Below are 23964 nucleotides of genomic sequence, written 5' to 3'. Positions count from 1 at the left end.
AGCCTTTCAGCTGTTTCTGATAACTCCTTCACAAGCAGGGATGTGGCCAATTTTGCAACACCTATCTCCATCGGTCTTACATGTGCTTGCCACCCGCGTTCCTTAACCTCAGCCGCCAAGGCTTCGTACTTCAGCTTCTTCCTTTTAAATGCTTCATCTACTGCACGCTCAAACGAAACCGTTAACTCTATGAAATAAACTATTCATTTACTTTCAGGGTAGATCACCATGTCACTCTGGGACCTGCAGCTTTTTTCATACGAAATTGTGTGTGTGTGTGTAAGTAAAGATATGGCACATTCACCAGTAAAATCTGTCTTTGGTCACTCGATCTTGTAGAAGAGTCCATTTCCGCCCCAGATCAGTTGACACATACAGCTGAAAACACAAAGAACATATACATAGATTATAGTAATAATAATGTACTATATATATATATCCATCCATCCATTATCTGTAACTGCTTATCCAATTTAGGGTCGCGGGGGGTCCAGAGCCTACCTGGAATCATCGGGCGCAAGGTGGGAATAGACCCTGGAGGGGACGCCAGTCCTTCACAGGGCAACACAGACACACACACATTCACTCACACCTACGGACACTTTCGAGTCGCCAATCCACCTGCAACGTGTGTTTTTTGGACTGTGGGAGGAAACCGGAGCACCCGGAGGAAACCCACACGGACACGGGGAGAACACACCAACTCCTCACAGACAGTCACCTGGAGCGGGAATCGAACCCACAACCTCCAGGCCCCTGGAGCTGTGTGACTGCGACACTACCTGCTGCACCACTGTGCCGCCCATATATATATATATATATACATTTTTTAAATTGCATGTTATGTTTTTTGTTTCATGTGCCAAATTTTTTCATGAGTTCAGCACATGGATTGTTCTTCTGTAAAGTCATGTTTTTGTGATGGATACAGTATATGGTTTAGCATTGTCATACAAAAATCATTTTAGATTTTGATTCCTCTGACCACTGAACAGTTTTCAATTTTGTCACAGTCCATTGTAAATGAGCTTTGGCCCAGAGAAGATGGCAGTGTTTCTGGATTGTGTGGACATGTGTCTTCTTCACATTTTGACATTTTTCACTCTATTGAAGTTCAGGTAATCCAGTGCACATTGCCTGATTTACACCATAGCACTAAAATGACCTTATTTCTACACTCATTTTTTTATTTTATTAGCTCCACGGACATTATAGGTTAATTTGTAGCTCTACAATTACAGACTACATTTGTTGATCTGTATACTATGGTCGTGGTCTGTTCCACCTGTTAGTTAGGCCTCCCTGAATCACATGATACCAAGTTGGACTGTTGACAAATTAAAGTCAACAGACAGCTCAACATGCTTGAAGGAGTGTATTATGTAGCCTCATCTGATGTTAACTAGCAGACGCCTGAATCGATTAGCTTTACGCTAAATGATGGCAGTTAGTAATTTCATACAATGTAAATGATTCCTTTCTGCTTTGTGTCATTTTCTTGTTTCATCCTCCAGACTGAATTCTTCACTTCATTATCTGTCTCATCTTGAGTTAAAAACATTGTGAGCATGTGTAATTGAGTGTGTTTGTGTGTGGACTCTGGTGGTCCAGAGACCAGTGGAGTGGGACGAGAAGCTCTGTTCTGTTTAATGATGTCCACTGAGCAAATGCTAGTGCCAATTCTAATGCTAATATTCAATAGTCAGAATAATCAGAGAATGTGAGCCTATTCTGATCAGGCACAGTGCTATTCTCACAATCAGCTCATTTATTTTTAACACCAAAGCCAAAGTTTACATAATTTTCTCTGTGTATATGTAAGTGTTTGTATGAGTGTGTTGATGTGCCTGACTCATTGATCATTCCTGTAATAAAATTGCATCGATCTTCATGCAAACACATAAGCACACACGCACACACATGTGGGTTCCACTTCACATGTTAGGGATATTCATAAACATAATGATTACTGTAATTAGCCCTACCCTTAAGCCTAAAATTCAGCAAATTCAGTTCAGGACTGTTCTGAGAAGTGAGTGTGTTTTCTGGAATATTATCCTGACATTTCACATAAACCAACACACACTCATGGACATACACAACCAAACACATATTTCTGTGAATTTTCAGGACTTTACATAAACCTTCATTAATTAATTAGCTCTAACCCTAACCCTAACCCTAATACTTTGCCTAATGCTTACGCTAACCCTTAAATAAATAGTTCAGTAAAGCCCTGTACAGCCCTAAACAAAAGTTTAACTGATTTTTTTTTAGAATTACTGTAACATACTTACACACACACACACTTTAATTCTTCATATAGACATTAACTATGTCCACACACAAACACACACACACATAGTGGTTTGTAGGTTTGTTTTCATGTGTAATATGGCTGTTATATGGGGATATTCCCTTACATATAAATACTACTAGCCCTGTGGTTCCCATAGCGGTCACCAAAGTTGCTTGGGGAAGGGGGTGAGGGAGATTAAATTGCACAGGGGGGCACAGCAAGGCAAATGAATGAGGTGCATAATACTTGTCACTTGTAATAATTCCACTGTAAAGGTGATTTATCACTGTATTATGTTTTGTTCAATAAGATGCAGTTCTGTATGAATTATAACATTAAAAAAAAATTCCAGCGGAGTCTGGAAGAAACAGATATGTGTGTGTGAAGGAGTTGGAGGGGGCTCAAATATTCTCATGTACAAAACAGAGGCCACTATATTAGCCTAACCCTACATTAACCCTAACCATACCATAATCTAACAATATGTTTTCACCTTAAGGCTGATGTTATGGAGACCAGATTGTCATCAGAATGTATAAACACGTTTAGGACCCCTCATTCTGATATATTCCTGGCACATACACACACACACACACACACATAGTGCACACACAGTGGCAGAAGAGAGTTCATTGCTCACTCCTTTAATAACATAAACACTTTATCGAGGCAGTGGCAGCCTATAGCCATCCACTCATAACTCTAACAAGGATGCCAATATGCTGCAGAGGAATGAAAATCCTGGCAATACGGGCCACGAAACATAGCACTCTGAGAAATTTATATTGGATGCAGCTGCTCAGGTTGCCAGATCATCAGCCTACACTAATATTCCTAATAAACAGAATGTCAATATTCTACAGCCAGTGGCCTGCACCTCAGAGAAAGACGCTCATGATGCCACTGCTTTGTTTAAGTGAATGATGAATGCCCATCCACTTACTGACCCCTCAGGGGTATCGAGAAGAACACTAGGTCCCAGGCAATATTTCAGTTGGTTGATAATAATGACTGATGTTGATGACTTTTTTATTTGTATTATTTTATTAATCTGCTCATCCAGCATTTTTCACATGTAACAAACTGGACCATATGCAAAAGCCTCATAGATTCTAAGAGAAACTAGAGGGCAGCCGGACTTTGCTGTAGTCCTCATCTGAGAAGGTATTTCTTGTGAGAAAAAGTGCTCAGTACCCTTTCGCACTGACTCACCTTAGCTTCTTTGCTGTAGGCCAGAAGCTTGTCCTCCTCGGATGGATGGAACAGCAGCGTTTCCACAGTGAAGGAGAGTGGCTGCCTCTGGAAAGAAGCTCCTTCGTCTGTGCTGATGAACAGCATCTGCTCCCTTTCGTTTATTGTTGAACTGATCAAGATGACCTGAAAGAACACACACACACACACACACACACACACACACACACACACACAGAAACAAGACAAGAAGACAGACAAGAAGTGTCAGAGGCGAAGAGTACATATTCACCACACAAAGAACCGGAATATAGCAACCACTTAAAGTAGACATCTACAATTGTGGGTAAACACTGTTATATGGAGTTTGTTTATGTTCTTTTAAGGTGGAACGGTATGTTTCAGGGGAAAATAAACAACTGTTTCTGTACATGGTTGAAGTTTAACTGGTCTGTAAGTTTTTATTAACTGTTTGAATCGCCACAGAAACTCATTTGTAACTTCAGCTGTTTACGTTCATCTCTCCTAATTACATATGCAAATGAGAGGCTGGAATATGCATCATGTTACAGCTTAGGAATGACCAGACTCCTGCAGCTCAGACATAAAAGAAGAGTGTGTCTCTGTCTGGGTGTGAGTGCACATGTTTTTATAAATTTGAGGACCAGAGGTTCTTGCAAATATTGGAAAGACTATGCCTGTTGCTGTATTGTGAGGACATTTTGGTGTTGCTCAGATATTCTAATGCTTTTTCACAAAAACTGGTTCTTTAACGAGAAATAAATTCTTTTGTTTACTGAGGTTAAGGTTAGGGTTAAGTGTAGGTGTAGTGTTAATTAGCTACTGTAATTATTATTTCTATGATAGGTCCTCACAAGCATAGCAAAACCAATGTGTGTGTGTGTGTGCGTTTTGTTTCTTTCAAACCCAATTGAAAAACAGTGTGAGGAAAAAAAGAAAGAAAGAAAGGAGAGACTTGAAGGAAGGTAAAAAAGTGTAGCCTCTCCTCAGACTCCTACTGCTACTGTTATTTTTTACTTTTCTTTGTTGTCTCTCTATCCTTCTCTCTGCATTTACTGTATATTGCACTATACTCACTGATCTATTGATCATGCCTATAGGATGTTTACGTTCATCTCTCGATTTTAGAGCCATTTCCACCTTAACAGTTAAAATATTTCCCACCTAGGGAGCAGGAATAATACAATGTCTTCTCCTCGGTTCATGCTTTTCTAAATTTGGAGTTCTCTCCATTGTCTAAAAAACTGCAGACGCCTTTCCTTTGCCATGAGCAGGGAGAGAGACAGAGAAAGCCTAGCACACCAGACCGAGACCTGTTTCTACCAATTTACTGCCCCCAGGACTTGATAAACTCATTAGATTGGTTTCCAGTGCACAACCAGACTGGAGATCTTGCAAATAGTGAGGAAAACATCATCAGAATTTTATAAACATGTTTTTACAATCACAGTCACCTTTAATTTACAATGACACACTTTGTCAACAAAGGGAAATGTACTAGGAATGAAACATAGCATCATAGAATGTATAAGTTACACTGCATTGCATTGTTGATCAACAAAAGTTAAGCAGGATGCAATACCTGCTAATGCCTATAAGCAGCACTGTTGCATTACCAACAGACCCTGAGCTTCTGTGGGCTTCATTGTGGAAACAGTTTCAATGTCAATGGTTTAAATGTGTCCCTCTTTGCAGCTTCTCCACACTCCAGCAAAGCTATTACACTAGATGTTGGAAAATTGTTGAAAAAAAATTGATTGCATTCAGCCACAAAAGCATTAGTGAGGTCAGGTACTGATGTTAGATGATTAGTTCTACGCTGGATTAGGAACTCCTACCTTGTTTCTACACTCACTGTCCATTTTATCAGCTCCAGTGACCATACAAAGAAAAAAAAAGTATGCAGAATAACAGATGGACTACAGTCTGACATTATAGACTGTAATCCATCTCTTATTCTACATACTTTATTATCTCAATTTCACCCTGCTCAAGAGCATCAGAGAGCTGGTATGATTTGGGTGTTGGATCATTCTCAGCGCTGCAGTGACAGTGGCGTGGTGTTGGTGTGTTAGTGTGTGCTGCGCTGATATGAGTGGATCAGACACAGCAGTGTTGCTGGAGTTTAAATCCCCCAGTGTCACTGCTGGACCACCAATAGTCCACCAACCAAAATTATTCAGTCAACAGTGCCCTGTATCCACTGATGAAGGACCAGAGGACAATCAACACAAACTGTGCAGCAACAGATGAGCTACTGTCTCTGACTTTACATCTACATGGTGGACCATCAAAGTAAGTGTGTCTAACAGAGAGGATTGGGAGTGGATACAGTGTTTTAAAACCTCTAGCAGCACTGCAGTGTCTGATCCACTCATATCAGCACAATATACACTAACAAACAACCACCACATTACTGTGAATACAACGCTGAGAATGGTCCACCACCCAAAACATATGTGGAAGGTTTTGGACAGAAAACTCTTGCTCACAAAGTAGATTCTTTCCCCTCGGCACAAGGAAATGACACCAGGATATAAAGTGAGAGCTGGTGAATTTAAATAAAGTTCATGTTTATCACCCTAATTACATATGCAAATGAGAGGCTGGAATATGCATCATGTTACAGCTTAGGAATGAACAGACTCCTGCAGCTCAGACATAAAAGAAGAGTGTGTCTCTGTCTGGGTGTGAGTGCACATGTTTTTATATATTTGAGGACCAGAGGATCTTGCAAATATTGGAAAGACTATGCCTGTTGCTGTATTGTGAAATTGGTATTTTAATGAGAAATAATTTCCTTTTGTTTACTGAGCTTAAGGTTAGGGCTAAGTGTAGGTGTAGTGTTAATTAGCTACTGTAATTATTATTTCTATGATAGGTCCTCACAAACATAGCAAAACCAATGTGTGTGTGTGTGTTTTGTTTCTTTCAAGCCCAATTGAAAAACAGTGTGAGGAAAAAAAGAAAGAAAGTAAGAAGAGACATGAGGGAAGGTAAAAAAAAAAGTGTAGCCTCTCCTCAGACTCCTACTGCTACTGTTATTTTTTTATTTTTCTTTGTTGTCTCTCTATCCTTCTCTCTGCATTTACTGTATATTGCACTATACTCACTGATCTATTGATCATGTCTATAGGATGTATACAGGAGCAGACAGCAGCAGCAGAGTGAGTATAGAATAATACATGTAGCAGACAGTAGCAGTAGACAGAAGAAGAGGGATAAGAGCTACCACTTGAAGTCCAAACCACATCAAGAGTCAAGCCATCAGTTACATAACAGGAAAACCATCTCAACACTGAATTCAATTAGCTGAGAGAGAGAGAGAGAGAGAGAGAGAGAGAGGGAGAGAGAGGGAGAGGGAGAGAGAGAGAGAGAGAGAGAGAGAGAGAGAGAGAGAGAGAGAGAGAGAGAGAGAGAAGGAATATTAAATTCTCTTGCAGTCTCTATTTATTACTCTGTGGCACACACAAAAAACACGCACAGTCCCACAATCAGCAGCTCATTGATGGGAAGGTGAATGAACTCAACGATAAACACTTTAGACGCAGTCTCTTTAAAATGCTAAATTCCGTAACACATCCCACTCACTGAAAACTCCTAAACGGTCAAAACCTGATTGACTTCATACATATTCAGGTGGAAATGAGAGGAAAATTTATGTAAATAAATAAATTTGAAAGACTAAATGTGACTAATCAATCTTTCAGTCAAAAAAAATGTATTTCTGAATATTAAAGAAAATGTATATTATTCAGGAGGAAAATAAAGACATACATTTCTATGAATTGTACCAAATGATCTGATAATCAGGATTTTTTCCACATTTCAAAAAATAACTGATCTTACTTATTCCTAAAGAAGATGCTACAAGATGATATTAAATATCCATGCAGAGAAATCCAGGGCAGAAATATTCAACAATAAAACACCACACAGCCAATGTCATAGTTTGAGTTTGAAATAAAATAAAAAATAACAAAACATAATGAAACATATTTTTCCCCTATAACAAAATAATACACTGTAATTAAATGAACCCAGAGGTTTTAATTAAAATCCAAAGAGCTCTGAGTAAAAGGAAAGCTAAAAGATCCTCTGGACACCAAATAAAGGACATTAGAGTCCAGAATGAGATTACAAGGTCAGAACATACTGCTCTCTTACAGCTGTTTAGCAGATGGTAAAATGGCTAGCACATTTACATTTTACATTCATAGCAATACAATCAGAGCACATATATCTGCTCCTGTCAATGACTGAAGCTCACTACACAAGTAGGAAATGGAATCCCATTACTAGAATGCTAGCTTAATGACATTTGTTATGAACTGAACTCAGGAGAGAGCAGGCCAAACCTGACAGTCTGATGGGTACAACTGTGCAAAAGATGCAGTGGAACAGACTGGAGTCTCCTCAGTGACAAATACATGACACATAATTCACAGCATAAACTATCTTTGATATGAATCAAAGATCAACATGCAAAATGCACTGAAGCACACAACTGAAAACTAGATTCCCACCACTAACAGTGGAGTTTTTTGCTTGACCTCAAGCCTGTCCAAACATATGCGCTTGTAATGACTTCTAAACTGGGCTCCACCGCCCAATGCTAATGGTACATGGACGAGTACAGTTGTTGTTTCGTTGTTTTGGATGGAATTCTCTGCTCGAGGGGAAATATGGGTCATGTTAGTTTAACACACACTGACTGAGAACAAAGGGACAATAAATAGAGCTTAAGAAATGAGAGAGAGAGAGAGAGAGAGAGAGAGAGAGAGAGAGAGAGAGAGAGAGAGAGAGATAGTGTTATGTTCTATGCTGTAACTTTCAACTGACCAAAGCAGGGCCCATTACACACGGACTCTTCTCAGCTTCAAGAGCTTTCAGAAAACCTAGTTATTATATGATTATGCCTAAATATATATGATACTATGTGATATAGTGCTTTAATATCCAGTGTGCATTTCATTAATGAAAACTATGACAGAACATATCCTGTGCAGATCTATATTTCCCCTTTAAAAAAAATCTAGATGGGAACTAAATAGAAATAATCATTTGAAGATGAGGATTATATAAGGGAATATTGTTGGCACTTTTGTCTATGAATAAAAACTAAACAATAATATTAATGTTGATAAATGTTCTTTTTTGAAAACAGAAAATTGCAAGTAAATAAAAACAGGAAAAAGCTCTGTTTGCTGTTGCCAGAGCAACAAGGTGCACCTTCACATTTCCCCTTTCCCGCTGCTAAAAGCTGCTAACGATACTCTGAAATTATTTTAGTAAATTATTTTAGTCAATAGGAGTCAACAAAAATAATTAATTTGATTGTGTCTCTGAGTAACTACTAAATTACTAAAATGAGACTAAAACTAAATCACATTTCAATCAATAAGACCCAAAATAAAATTATATCTAAATCAGCTGCCAAAATAAACACTGCTCAGACAAGTTAGTAATTCCACAGATCTTTACAGGACCACCTTTTAGTTACAGACTGTCCACCTGTTTCTCAGTATACATTCAAATGAAGATGTGTTGAGAGTATTTTGTGGCAATAATTATTGTAGTATTTAGCAATATAAGTAGATGGCATAGATATAATATACATAGACTTGAACATTTTGCTTGCGGATAAAGTACATTGTCTCAGTGTACCTTATTGTTCCACAGTGCTCTCAATGGATCAGACTGGTACAGCTTGAATCAGCGTTTGGTCACACCCTGTAGTTAGATGACAATAAGGCGTCAAAACATATGGAACTAATTTCATTGCAAACAATGAGGCTATAAACTGAAATTTAGACCATCAAATGGCCCAAATATATTACCAAGCACACATATTTCACTAACTACACAAATGGTCTCTGTTAGAATGTCCTTTTTTAACCTTTTAAAGCCTGACACAGATTTTTTTAAAACACACATCCTTTAGCACTTTAACAAAAAATCCTAATGTAGTTAATTTTTTAAATTTTGGATCATATAAATTTTGAATACGTCATATTTAGGCATTTAACATTAAATATTTTTTTTCATTTAGGTCTTTCATTTAGTTCACTGCATCAGTTAAAACTGTTCTTTAGACTTCTTTACAACTTTTCCTTAATTTTAATTAATTTTAATTAAACAATGAATAGCAAATGATTGTCTCTGTTCTTTAGAACTTTTTTTAGGAAAATGTAACACTGAGCCGATGAGAAACACTGCTCCAGAGGTCCTTGACCTATTATTACTTTGTTCTTAATTCTGATCTTTTTACATTTCATATAATCATGGTAATAAAAACACCAAAACCACAAAGGCTTATTTTTGTTCATCTGCACAGCCTTGTTTCCATATTTAGAGGAACTACAGTTGTCTCTGTTACTGTCTGAACCTTGGCTTGAGGTATGAGGTCATTCAACAGACCTCCCACACTCATCTGTATCATCATCTTCTTCCTCTGAATCTGTCTCACACAATCTATGACGACAACCGAGCCAACACATTTGGCATAAAAGGCTTTTGGAAAATAGAAAAAATACATTTTTGTTTCATAAAATTGTCTAAATGTGTAGAATACATTACAACTATGAAACAGAACAAAAATGCTTAGTTTACTACAAGTAACATACAGATCACACCTGGAATTGCTTCAGTTTGGCAAAAAAGTACCCTTGAGATTTTCTCCTGTGTTTTTATGATGATAGCAATGCTTTTGTAATGGTTTGTTAAATACATGGAAATGCTTCCACTTTATTCACAGTTCAGTAGAGGACTCAGAACACTTGCCCCAAAAGGATGGAAGTTTCGGTATTTCTCTTCATTAGACGATGAAAGAGCCACCTCCAAAGATCATGTATCATGTATCATGTATTTGATATGATTGGCTTTAAAGGGTTAAAAAAAATTACACTTTGCCAGCTGCCATATTAAATGGAGCAATAGAAATGTCCCCTAATGCGTGGGAAACTAATTAATTAACTATCATTCAAAACAAGGAAGTTTTCTTTTTATTTTGTGAATTTATCATTTTGGATATTTTCTCACAACACTGACAAGCTACATATATTATCAGAAGTCATGTTTATAATCAGTATCGCATATGGTGTGTAATGGAATCTGTTTAAAATCATTTATGAGGATTGTAAAAGAAAGAAGGATATTACATTCTGTTTTTCTGTTCTATATTACTGGGAATTTTCTGATGTATCCTGGAAAAATACAATTTAAAAGCTGCATATGTTAATGCAAACCTCCAAACATTACAGATAGATGAATTTAACCCTGTAAAGGTTCTGGGTTTTAAGTGTGAAAAGGGCTGAAGGGACAGAAAAAGTAAAAGAGAGAAGAGAGGGAATATCAGAGAAAAGCAACTGCACACAACAATAGTCTTTCCACCTTCTAAATGGAAACGGAACATAACCCTGCTTATCATTCTCTCTTTTCATTTAGCTTTTACTGACCCAGCACCTTCAAAAAGCTGGAAAAAAGAGTGCAGAACCTCATAGTCACAGGAATAATGAAATGAGAGAGAAGATGTGTGGAAGAAGCTGGTCTAAGAGGTATTCACAAACATAAGGACTGTTATAGAGAGGGTGTGATATATATATCAGAGAGAGAGATGACTTTCTCACTGCATTTAAATAAATAATTAAGCCAATACTACATTTAAACATTTGCTCCCTTCCACTTATTGTGCAATAATATTCAACATTTATGGCGTGTTATATGACGTCCTGAGATATCCCTGTGCACGCTTATATTTACATTTGGATTTGATATCTGATCAAATCTGATCATTTTTTGAGTGCTTACGTCAGTTAATAACACAGCAAAGACAGTTAAATGTGATGTTCATGATTAAAAAAAAAAGAAATTTTAAAATTCAAAGAATGTTTCCTCACAATTTTGAGCTCTCCACTCAGTTTGCAAACTGGAAAAAGCTCCATGTGTTTATACACAGCCCTAGCTCTGTAAGTAGGGAGTTAAAAAAAAAAAAGAAGAAGGGCCTTGGTTCTAGGCTGAGGCACGAGAAACAGCATCTGCAGATGTCTGGACAGCAGATAAGCCCCCAAACATTGAAAAGCTTGAAAAGAGATAAAGATGTTGCTCTATACCTTATTTTTGTTGCTACAAATTATTTAAAATGGCACTGACTCCAAATTTGGGAGACCATTAGCTACAAATGAACATAGACTGAAAGGCTACAAAATCTATGTGGTAATTCTAACAGAATAAAAACTTACAGACAAGTTAAACTTCAGCCATTTACACGTTACAGTTCTGTTTCATCATCAAACATACCATTCCACATTAAAAGGTAGAGTTTCTGAATGAGCACAAACATGGGCGTTTGCTTTGCCGTGAGTAGTTCTCCAAAATTGTCTGTGATTATTTTTCTTGCTCACATTACTAACCTTTTCTAATGATACATTTTGTGTTCAATTATTATAATAATCATTTTTTCTGTTATGACAAATTTTTTGAATTACCAATATTGTGATAAGTTAAAAAGGTAGCATATCATCACAGTGATTATGGCACTGTCGTCATGGAGACCACCATCCTTGATCACTATTCACTCACATGAAAGAGGGACTCCAAAACAAACACCAACACACACTCACACACACACTCTCTTTAGTGAAGCAATTACGCAGTGTGGAAAATATATGGGTCACTCTAAAGAACAGTTTTATATATACCCTTCCACTTTCACTCATTCTCTCTCCTAACAGATAGTTTTCGGAAATAGACTCATAGTTTGGTATAATATCCATAGAAAATCATGAAAAAAATGGGCTGCTCTGGAGCAGCTGCACACAAGCTTCAGGGCACCATGCCCAGATCCAAGTGCCAGCTACAAGGGCACTTCTGCATTGGGATGTGGAGCTGTGAAACTGCATTCTCTGGAGTGATGGGCTTCACTGAATCCATTTTAGAAATGAGTTAGAGTGCGGTTTGAAATCAAGTACTTGTCGTCCAACATCAGCACCTGATCTCAGTAATATTCTTGTGGCTGAACGCCAACAAATCCTTATTGAAACTAGTGTAAACCATTCCCAGATGTGTTAATATGCTTGATTTCAAAATAAAAAACTGGATATATGGATACACATGGATTTTATGTGTGTGTGTGTGTATATATATATATATAAATTCCCATTTCACCCTGTTCTTCCCCCACAAGACCACCACAGAGCAGGTTATGGTTTGGGTGGTGGATCATTCTCAGCGCTGCACTGACACTGACATGGTGGTGGTTTGTTAATGTGCGTTGTGCAGGTATGAATGGATCAACAGAACAGTGCTGCTAGAGATTTTAACACCCTCAGTGTCACTGCTGAACTCAGAATAGTCCACTAACAAAAATATCTGGCCAACAGTGTCCTGTGTCCACTGATCAAGGACTAGACGACGTCAAACACAAACTAGAACAGATGAGCAACAGATTAGCTGCTCCCTCTAAGAGGTGGACCAATAGGGTATGTGTGTCTAACAGAGTGGAGAGTGAGTAGACACAGCGTTCAAACACTTTTGAGCAGCACTGCTGTGTCTGATCCACTCACACCAGCAAAATACACACAAACACATCACCACCACCACATCAGTGTTACTGCTGCACTGAGAATGATCCACCAGCCAACATATCTGCCCTATGTTGGTAATGTGGGGGTCCTGACCATTGAAGAGCAGGGAGAAATCGAGGTACAAATGTATATAGAGAAACAGGTGGACTACAGTCTGTAATTGTAGAACTACAGTTGTAGAGAAGTGCTCCTGTATGGTCAGTGGAGCTGATAAATTGGACAGTGAATGTAAATGCAAGGTAGGTGTTATAAAATGCCAGCAAAAGCCAAAAGTAGTTGGGATGGGTGAAAAACATGTGATGGATTATTAGATTATTCAAGTTACACTGTCTTTAAACATGAGGATTAATGGTATCATGGCCAGGTATTAAATGAGCATCAAACGGAGGCTCACACAATCCAAGAAAAAATAGCCAAACCAATTCCAAAAGATTCAGGAAATCCAGAGAAATCTTTGATCATGTAAGGCAAGGCCAGACAACACTGCTGAATGTTCATGCCTTTCAAGCCCTCAGGCAGCACTGCATGAGAAACCTTCAAGAATGGAGATTATCAGAAAACCACTGTAACTTAATATCAAATTTAACTAAAATGAAATATAATGTAATGCAGTTTGTAAATATAAGGATATTGTATACATTATGTGTTTTGCTGAGTGTTGATGAATGATACAGTTCTTGGTACACAGTAAAAAGTGCATTACAGGTTCCAGTGTATAATGCAGTGTTCTCTATGGTCAAAGAAGATTACGGCTCTAAGAAAGAAGCTGTCAGCATGTCTGAATGGGTTCCAATTGATGGCCTTGAATTTTCTATCATCAAAATTCTTAAAAAGGATAATAAAAGAGCTGATACTCTCTCTTAGGCTCTCTCTCAGTTCATGGGTGTGAACACACTCCTGAGAATAAACCACTTTATTTTTACAGCTGCACTGAACAGATGTTAATGGATTACAATAAATCAATGGAAAAATAGGAAACAGAAACTTTTGGTGAGAGTGAGAGTGAGCAAGAGAGAGAGAGAGAGAGAGAGAGAGAGAGAGAGAGAGAGAGAGAGAGAGAGAGAGAGTTTCACATTGTGACCAAAAAAAACTAATCTCTGATGTATATAATAAAGTCGTTCTGTGCAATTTAAAACTTTAAAACCAATTTATCAAAACACTCTGACATTCAGAAGCATGTCAACATCAGCATTTGCAGAGGCTTGAACAGTGCTGTAGAAAGCATAAAACACCACCATTCAGCACAAAAACTGACCTGATTTTAACTCCTGATCACAACAATGCAACTTTTCCACTTCTCCACGAAAGAAGTGTGTTATTCACTGCTACAGAAATGTCTCAGGGATTTATTGTGCTTGAAGAAGACCTTATATATAAGGAGTCTGAGATCCGGTGTGTTGGATAGTAGATAGATACATAGAAATAAATTTAAAAATAAACTGCACTTTTCAGATACATACAGTTTATTACAAAACAGCAATGTTATCAACAAAAGTGTCCAGAAATCAGTTAAACTGAGTATGAATTACAGCTTTAAGCTCCATATACACTACTATGCAAAGTTAGAGACCACATGTCACTTAACTGATTTAATTTCCAGGCAAAATGGTCATTAAAAAGTATTGCTTTCTCAGGTGAGATTTCAGAAAGGAGATTATTCAGTCTATAAGAAAGTGTTGTTTAAAAATGGCATATAGAAAACACAAAAAATGGAATTTCTAAACAAGGGCATAGGAGTGAGTTTGATATCAGTGGACGACATATTTGCTGAGTCAAAGCCCACCGCATACACAAAATACCTAGCTATAAGCTGATTCCTATGTAGATAAGATAATAAATGCCACTGTTTCTAAGTTTGCATCCCCCCACCATCCTCCGCGGTTCCTACGCCAATGCTTCTAACTCTTCTAAAACCATGCAAGACATAGGGGAGGAATGAGACAATCAAACTCTTGCTATAAATCTGTCAGATCAACAGGTTTTTCTGTCCATCTTTCAAACATGACAAGACGACAAAATGCATCCAACATAAAACACTGATTTTCGAAGGTGTGGAAATGTCACCTTAAAGATTTTAATGAAATACTGCAAACAAGAATGCTAAATCAGAGGATGTTTCCTCCCCATTTGTGTGCTCTCAGGTCTAATGTGTTTATGAAGTCCATGTGTCAATAACAAAATAAATATAAACAAAAAATGGGTCTGGGCGGCACGGTGGCGCAGCAGGTAGTGTCGCAGTCACACAGCTCCAGGGGCCTGGAGATTGTGGGTTCGATTCCCGCTCCGGGTGACTGTCTGTGAGCAGTTGGTGTGTTGTCCCCGTGTCCGCATGGGTTTCCTCCGGGTGCTCCGGTTTCCTCCCGCAGTTCAAAAAACCCACGATGCAGGTGGATTGGTGACTCGAAAGTGTCCGTATGTGAGTGAATGTGTGTGTGTGTGTCTGTGTTGCCCTGTGAAGGACTGGCGTCTCCTCCAGGGTGTATTCCCGCCTTGCGCCCGATGATTCCAGGTAGGCTCTGGACCCACCACGACCCTAAATTGGATAAGCGGTTACAGATAATGGATGGAAAAAATGGGTCTCAGCCTGCTATGTTAGGTTATCTGTCTCTCTATGCTCACTGCAGAGAAAAGGCATCTAGAGTTGTTTTGATGGCTGAGAAACCACCAAACCATAACAAGAGATGATGATATCACTATATCCCTACTCCATAGGTGGGGAACACTGATGTAATTTCTTGCTGTAGTCATTACATAAGGTGGAACTGACTCTAAATTTGATAGACTTCTAAGTGCATGAAAGAAAAAAACACTTTTGATGAAGTGCATGAAAGACTGTAAGTGCTGCAAAACTAAACAATTGAGATTCAGTTGTATTTCAAACAGTAAATAAAAATGTACAAACAAACTTCTGTTAAACTTCAGCCACAAATAAACAAGAGTTTTTTTTCTCTAACATACCATGTTAACTTTAAAGACACAGAGCTGTTTTTTTTAGAAGACAGCACTAGCTGGATTTTTTCTTCATTTTCTTTGTTTTGACAATTTTTCTGAAATAATTAAAACACATGAAAATGTTCCACTCACAAGCACTGACCTTATGACTGAGGGATAATTAATAACCAACAAGCTAATAAACCACTACATCAACGTTTATTAGTATTAATCACCACTAATAAACATTTATCAAGGCTCACATAGTAATTAATATGATATAATGATGATGGTGGTTTATTAGTTTTCCAAGTCATCAATAAATTAAAAATAAATAAACTGATCTGCCATAATATTATGACCACTTCATTGTTTCTACACTCACTGCCAGTTGCTCTGAGCACCACTCAGCACACACGAGCACTTCGTAGTTCTACAATTACAGACTGCAGTTCATTCTTTGCTGTTCATATTTTATTTACCCCCTTTCACCTTGTTCTTAAATGGTCACAATAAGTGGAAGGGACCCCACAGAACAGGTGGATCATTCTCAGTGCTGCATTGACTCAGATGGACTACAGTCTGTAATTGTAGAACTATGAAGTGCTCGTTTGTGCAGAGTGGTGCTCAGAGAATGGAAAATGAGTGTAAATACAAGGTGCTGGTCTTAATTTTGAAAGCAGTAGGTTTGAGATTTAGAATCACATTGTCTTTAAGTTTTAAAGATAAAAAATTGTTGTTTTGGGTATTGAACATATCCAACCCACACAAGGAGAAAGTTATGTTGATCATAAAAAGAAAAAAGTCTTATAAAACTTGAGGATTTTACATTAAAATAACTTCTTTAAAGAATACCTTGGGTTGGGTGTGTAAGTAGACATTTAATTTAATTACAGAATATTCAATATGTGTTTCTCTTTATCTTCTAATAGTCTGTGTAAAGGAAAACTGTTTTTTTTTCAATACTTTGTCATTGTAGGTTTTGTACAAATTTATTTAATTTATTTCTTATTTTTAAAAAAGTTACTTGAATTTTGTGTGTTGTGAAGGGGACTTTTATTTTAAGCGGTGTTATATGAAGGTAAGACATTCTGCTCCCAAGTGAATCTCTTTAAAATGTGACAGCCTCCGACTGGTTGATTCTCTACCTTGTTTCTAAATGGATAAATAATAGTTTTGTCAATGGCAGTTCTCTCTGTTCCAGCATGTATTTAAATAGGGATGAGGTCATTTGTTTTTTTAAACCCTCTTGGTTGAAATGTTATACAATAAGTTATAAACTCTTTAGTCAACAAGTGTTGCTGGTTCTCTCTTCACTTTTGTGTATAAGTTTTTAAAGCTAAGTGAAGCAGTTGCAAAGTGGTACTACAGCTCCAGGGCCCTGGGTTTGATCCTGGGTTTAATCCTTGGCTTGGTACAGTGCAAAGCATCAGCTACAAGGGTAGAAAGCCCCTGGCATTTGACTGCAGAACAGTGATATTGTTCTATCCAATATCCGTTTCTGACCTCGCTAAATTCTTGTGGCTGGATGCAATCCAATCCTTACAACAATGTTCAAATAGCTACAGTACAGTGTTCACATAAGAAGATTACTGCAGCAAAGGGGTTATTAATACACTTTATTTCAAACGAAATGTTGTAGAAGAAAGTGTAATCAGATGTCACCACATTTAAAAAGAGCTTCTCAGTTTGGAGGCAGACTGTTGAACTGATGTGAATTATTTCCAGCTCCAGAACATATTCCTCACCATCAGAAGCAGAGCCTGTGTGTGATGGATGGATAAAAGGAGGGAGAGTGGCAGGATGGTGGGAGGGAGGACGGGAAAGGTCTGCTATAGCTTGTCATATGAAGTGATTGGAGATTACTGGGCAGGGTAAAACGTCAACTGTGTGAGAGTGTGTGGGATTTGAGTGACTGGCCACAGTGGCCATTAGTTACACAGTTTGAACAAGGCTAATAAACTCCAATGGTTTGCAAGGACTCCTATCTCCAGTGTTCCACTTACTGTATTCACTGAAATATCACTTTATAGGAAACTACTTTTAATAATCTACCAATATGTGCATGTCTTTCTATATATATAAAAATACAAAGAAGCAATGTTTGGGAAAATGCTGCCTCTTATTGCTGAGAACACTTCTATTTATTTAAAAGAACACTAGGTAAGATTTGGGTATATTTCTCCTGAAGCTCCCAATGGTTTAATTCATTTTACAACACTGTACTGAAAGCAATGGGGAGTAGGTGGTGTGGGGTGGTTTCCTGCCTTCCTTTAAAAGTTACACTGTGTAGTTTCTACAGTTCTCAGCCCTGAGCAGCAATGACAGAGGCTCTGTTCATTACAAAAATGCTCTGAAGCTGTAATTTTAAAGTAAAACTATTACGCAGTGTCCCTTTAAGTGAACACATGAGCTGTGAGAACAGATGAAGACCCCCATGAACTAGTTACAGCATGTGAAGGCCTCATCCATCAAACACAAGAAAAAAAAGCCCAGAAAATGCTCATGTTTAAATGTTATTTTAGGTGTGTCCATTTTTAAAAATATGTAGTAATTGAATAGTTAATAGTAACTAGTGATAGGAATAAAAACATAAAGTAAACAACAACTAGAGACCAACCAGAAAACTAGGGAATGGATCATGAGAACTACAAACAAAACCAAAGACTGAGGAAGATAGAAACCTGGGGAAACTAGAGACAAAATACCATAATACCAGGAATATTAACCCAACCTTAGTGAACACAACTCCTGGGGATGATTTTTCTTGCGGCAGGGGTGTGACTAACAAAGTATATCAAATCAAATCAAATCAAATTTATTTATATAGCGCTTTTCACAACTGATGTTGTCACAAAGCAGCTTCACAGAATTCCAGTAAGACAGGAAAACAGTAAGACAAGATTTGACAGGAAATGTAAAAACAAATGTAAAACTCTCAAGTGAGCAAGCCAGGGGCGACAGTGGCAAGGAAAAACTCCCCCAGCTGAGGAAGAAACCTTGGGAGGAACCAAGGCTCACAAGGGGTGACCCATCCTCCTCTGGTCAATCTACTGGTGATGATAGTTATATGATTTGGGTGGTGGGTCATTACCAGTGCTGCAGTGAGACTGGCAAAGTGTTGAAGAGTTAATGTGTGTTGATACGTGTGGATCAGACACAGCAGGGCTGCTTGAGTTTTTACAGCCCTCAGTGTCACTACTGGACTGAGAATAGTCCAAGGACCAAAAATTTCCAGCCAACAGTGTCCTGTGTGCAGCATCCTGTGTCCACTGATGAAGTACTGGATGAAGACCAACACAAACTGTGCAGCAAGAGAGCTACTCTCTCTGACTTTACATCTACAAGGAGGACTGGCAAGGTAGCTGTGTCTAACAGAGCAGACAGTGAGGGGACACTCGTACCAGCACAACACCCACTAACACACCACTACCACATCAATGTCACCAGCCAAATCTTACCTGCACTGTGAGGGTCCTGACCATTGAGGAATAGGGTGAAAGGGAGGAAACCCTTGGAGATGGACTACAGACTGTAAGTGTAGATCTACATAGTTCTCCTGTCTGGTCAGTGGTGCTGAGAGAATGGACAGTGAGTGTAGAAGCAAGGAGGAGGTCATAATGTTGTGGTTGATGGGTGTTCCTATGATAAATCCCCAGAAGTTCAGCACACACGAGTCTTCCCACCCTCCATAAAGCACATTGCAGCTGAGCTATCAGAGGAGCTTAATGAAAATAGTACCAGCTGCGTGTCGCTGCGCTAATTCAAACTGGATTCATTCCGGCGATGACTGGAGTTGCTGGGGGCTGTGAGGCAGAAGCCTGTTAAACAAACTGACAGCAAAGCATTTAATAAAAATGGATGAAACACTTGCTAGTTATTAGACGTGCTGGAAGGCTAATGCTCTTGCGGTCTCAGTTCACACACACACACACACACACACACACACACATACGCACAGCCTTGCAAACAAAGTAAATGTAAACAGACGACAACAAAGCTGCTTTCTGTCATCTGTTCTAACAGCTTTGATGAACATTCTCTCTCTCTCTCTCTCTCTCTCTCTCTCTCTCTTCTACACACATCAATTTTTTCTTGTTTCTATTTTTATCTTCCAACCCTTCCAATCCCTTCATTTATTCATCTGTTCTTTCCTAATCAACTGTAACTGAGTTTAATAATAAGATGCTGCATTTATTGTACATAGAGCCAATACTGTATCTGATAATGATAATACTGTATATAGGACCAAATACATAATCTGTAACCACTTATCCAGTCCAGAGCCTACCAAGAATCATTGGACGGAAGGCAGGAATACACCCTGGAGGGGGCGCCAGTCCTTCACAGGGCAACACACACACACTTTTGAGTCACCAATCCACCTACCAACGTGTGTTTTTGGACCGTGGGAAGAAACCCATGCGGACACTGGGAGAACACACCAAACTCATCACCCAGAGTGGGAATTGAACCCACAACCTCCAGGTCCCTGGAGCTGTGTTACTGCGCCATTACCTGCTGCGCCACCGTGCTGCCCCAAATATATAATGCAAATATGAAAACAAGCACAGGAACTCTGGGTCTAAGGCAATATGTAAATTAAACCACCTACAGAGGTTATGTGAATCAGCTGGGCTTTTGTCATCTGGAACAAGAAACAAGTTTTATACCGTGTCTTAAAATAAAATGTAAAAGTTCCAGGTGATTTGTTTTCCAGGCAATCCATTCCAACAAATCCAGCTGTATGATTACAATAACCTATAGCTACTGCTAAATTAAGAAATGTCTTAGCCCTTTATGACGCAGAAAAATTAGTGTATGCTTTTATTACTTCCAGGTTAGATTACTGTAACACACTGTTGGCAGGATGTTCCAGCAAAAAGTCATCTTCAGCCAGTTCAGAATGCTGTAGCCAGGGATCTAACTAGATCCAGAAAACTTGATCACATCAGTGCAGTTTTATCATTGTGGCACTGGCTTCCAATTTTATTTCGTATCGATTATAACGATCTTTTATTGAAATACAAAGCCTATCACAGCTTTGCCCATGAATACTTGCAAGACCCTTTTTCCTCTTACACACCATCACATCCACTTAGGTCACAGGACTCTACTAGTTCCAAAAATTCAGAAGACTTCAGTGGTGGGGTGGGGCTCACACAGTCTCAGTCTTTAAATCTAGGCTGAAAACTTACTTGTTTAGTGTAGCTTTTAGTCATTATCCTTTCCCCTCAGATAAAGGGCTGTAGATCCAGGGTTTCATTGTATGTATGTATGTATGTATCTTTACACTTATATAGCGTCTTTCTAGATACCCAAGGACGCTTTACAATCCACACTGCTCAGAACGCTCAGAACACTCAATCCACACACACACTGGTGAGAAGCGGCAGCCAAACGCGCACAGCGTACTCTCGACCAGGAACGACCATCCACCTGGAGGACTGCATCGGGCACTAGGATTTCACCCAGGACAGAGCGCCAATCCATATCTGGGCTCACACACATATAGACATTCATTCACATACACACTCAGTCTTTCACACACCAGGACAGTTATTAGAGAAGCCAATTCACCTACTCTTCATGTTTTTGGACTGTGGGAGGAAACCAGAGCCCCCGGAGGAAACCCATGCAGACACTGGGAGAATATGGAAACTCCATCCAGATGGGACTTGAACCCAAGACATTGTTGCCCGTGTTTCAGGGTGCCCTCGTGTCTGTGTTGTCTGCTGGTTCTGTTCTTTTAGTTTGGCTGTTGTAGTCGCTCACCACACTCTGGCATGTTCTCTGCACTCATGTCCGAGTGACACTAAAGGAAGATTGCAGGAGGCTCATGCTCACCTGTAATCTGAGACCAGTTATCTGCCCTCTATTCTCAGTATCTGCTACACTCCGTACCTTCACACTACATCTGTGGCCCCTGTCATCTTCTTGCAGAAGCTCCTGGATATTTGATGGGACTGGTTCAGCATAGACCTTTACTAAATAACTCCATGATCTATACAGACTCCAAGGCTTCTTCTATCTGCAGTTTTAAATTAAAATTCTGTTTGACCAGAAGACGTTGGGTCCTCTATCCTTCCAAGGTTTCTTCCTCCAGGTTTGAGGTAGTTTTTCTGTGCCACTAAGCTTGCTCACTTGCAGTTATTATTTAAATGTTGTTTAATTCTCTACAGTTACTGTAAAGATGCTTTGTGACATCATCACACAACACACCAAAAGCACTATACAAATAAATTTGCCTTGCCTTGACTAGTTATATCATCATACCAAAACACTCTCCATCTTCAAATCTAGACTGAAAACTTACATTTTCACACAGACCTGTGGTTAATCACTCACTTTCAGGTTACTTTTCTCTACTGGTGTTTGAGCTGGTTTGAGCTGTTTGAGACATTTGCACTCAGCTTTACTATAGCAATCAAACCAATTGTACAATGTTCCAATCCACAGAGACCCAGCTGCACTATAATATGAAAAGCAGCATTAATACTATTATAATCACAATAATACTGTGGATAATACTGTGGACCTAGCTGTAATATAGCACTAAAACCCAGCTGCAGTAAGAAACTAAAAGCAGTCATATTATTCCACTCTTTATGCACAGATCAACCACAACATTATGTCCACCTCCTTGTTTCTACACTCACCGTCCATTCCACTGACCATAAATGAGCACTTTAGTAGTCCACTTGTTGCTCTACATATGTTGTTTGCCCAGATTGACCTTGTTCTTCAGTGGTCAGGACCCCCACAGGACCACCATAGTGCAGGTATGATTTGGGTGATGGATCATTCTTAGCATGGTGGTGGTGGTGTGTTAGTGTGTATTGTGCTGGTAGTTTGTTTGTTGCCTTTACCTCTTGTGGCCGATAGGCCACCTATTGGAGAACCCTGAGGTACTATACAATTAAAGCAACTTTAATACTGCGTTAAATTGTATAAATGTAGCATTTTTTAATCTAATGGCTATTAATATATAACAAGATGGTTATGGGATAATGCAAGTTCAAATCTTCTACACACATGCATGTCCAAACTCACATGAAGATGGAAAATAATACTAAGACAAACAAAGCTATTGACGTCCTCCCGCTCTCTCTCTCTTTTGCCCTTTTGTGTACTTGGCTCCGGCTGCCTGCAGTGAAAATGATAGCGCTCTTGGAAGGGTAGCAGCATGGTGGAAAAACAAAAAATAAACACACACACACACACACACACACACACAGAGTCACAAGCCATTTTTTTTTTCTTAACCACAGTGCTCTTGCTCTACATTTCCTCCAGAACGATTAGTGCTTTGATTTCCGCTTTGAGGAAGTGATAGGGGCTTATTAGGAGATCAGACAGAAAGGCTTGAAATAGCTACAGAATGCACAGGAATTGTGCTTTGTGTTCTGTGTGTGTGTGTGTGTATGAGAGAGAGAGAGGCACACACATATGTGTATATGTGTTATACTGTATTGATATTTACAGTATGTCCACAGTTTGAATGTACAGTATATCCATTACATAAATTCACTGTATTTACTCTGGTACCATTTTCCAAGTTTCCTTATTCTTTAGGTTTCCTCTACTTTCACTGTTCCCTCAAAATGAGTTATTTTTGCATTAATCAGATGTGATTAATTATGTATTAATGCTCTTTATACTGATATATACAGTTCGGACAAAGCATTAAGATTACTACATTTTCTTCTACATTCACTCTCCATTTTATCAGTTCCCCTTACTATACCGGTGCACCCATTCTTCTGTTGGTCTGCATACTTTGTTAACCACTTTTCACCCTGTTCTTCACTGGTCAGGATCCCCATAAGGTCTCCACAAAGCAGATATTATTTGAGTGGTAGATCACTGTGTTACGCTATTACAAGTGGATCACAAACAACAGGAGGTCATTTTAATGCCATGGTGCATTTAACACTC

The 23964-nt window shown here is 38.8% G+C and overlaps 1 protein-coding gene across 1 annotated transcript in view; it reads right to left on the bottom strand.

Annotated features, from left to right (window-relative positions):
* sorcs2 (sortilin-related VPS10 domain containing receptor 2) overlaps nt 1-23964 on the bottom strand; it is a 337409-nt gene that overhangs the window by 68513 nt on the left and 244932 nt on the right. Inside the window, exons 4-5 of the mRNA XM_066680930.1 lie at nt 3512-3676; nt 305-378 (exon numbers count right to left, since the gene is read on the bottom strand). Of these exons, the coding sequence (XP_066537027.1) occupies nt 305-378; nt 3512-3676 (239 nt within the window). The remainder of the gene's footprint in view (nt 1-304; nt 379-3511; nt 3677-23964) is intronic.

This window comes from Hoplias malabaricus, chromosome 9 (assembly GCF_029633855.1).
Source record: "Hoplias malabaricus isolate fHopMal1 chromosome 9, fHopMal1.hap1, whole genome shotgun sequence".
In the NCBI taxonomy this organism is placed as follows: Eukaryota; Metazoa; Chordata; class Actinopteri; order Characiformes; family Erythrinidae; genus Hoplias; species Hoplias malabaricus.
The sequence above is the reverse complement of the archived record's forward strand: the minus strand, read 5'-3'. Positions and strand labels throughout refer to the sequence as shown.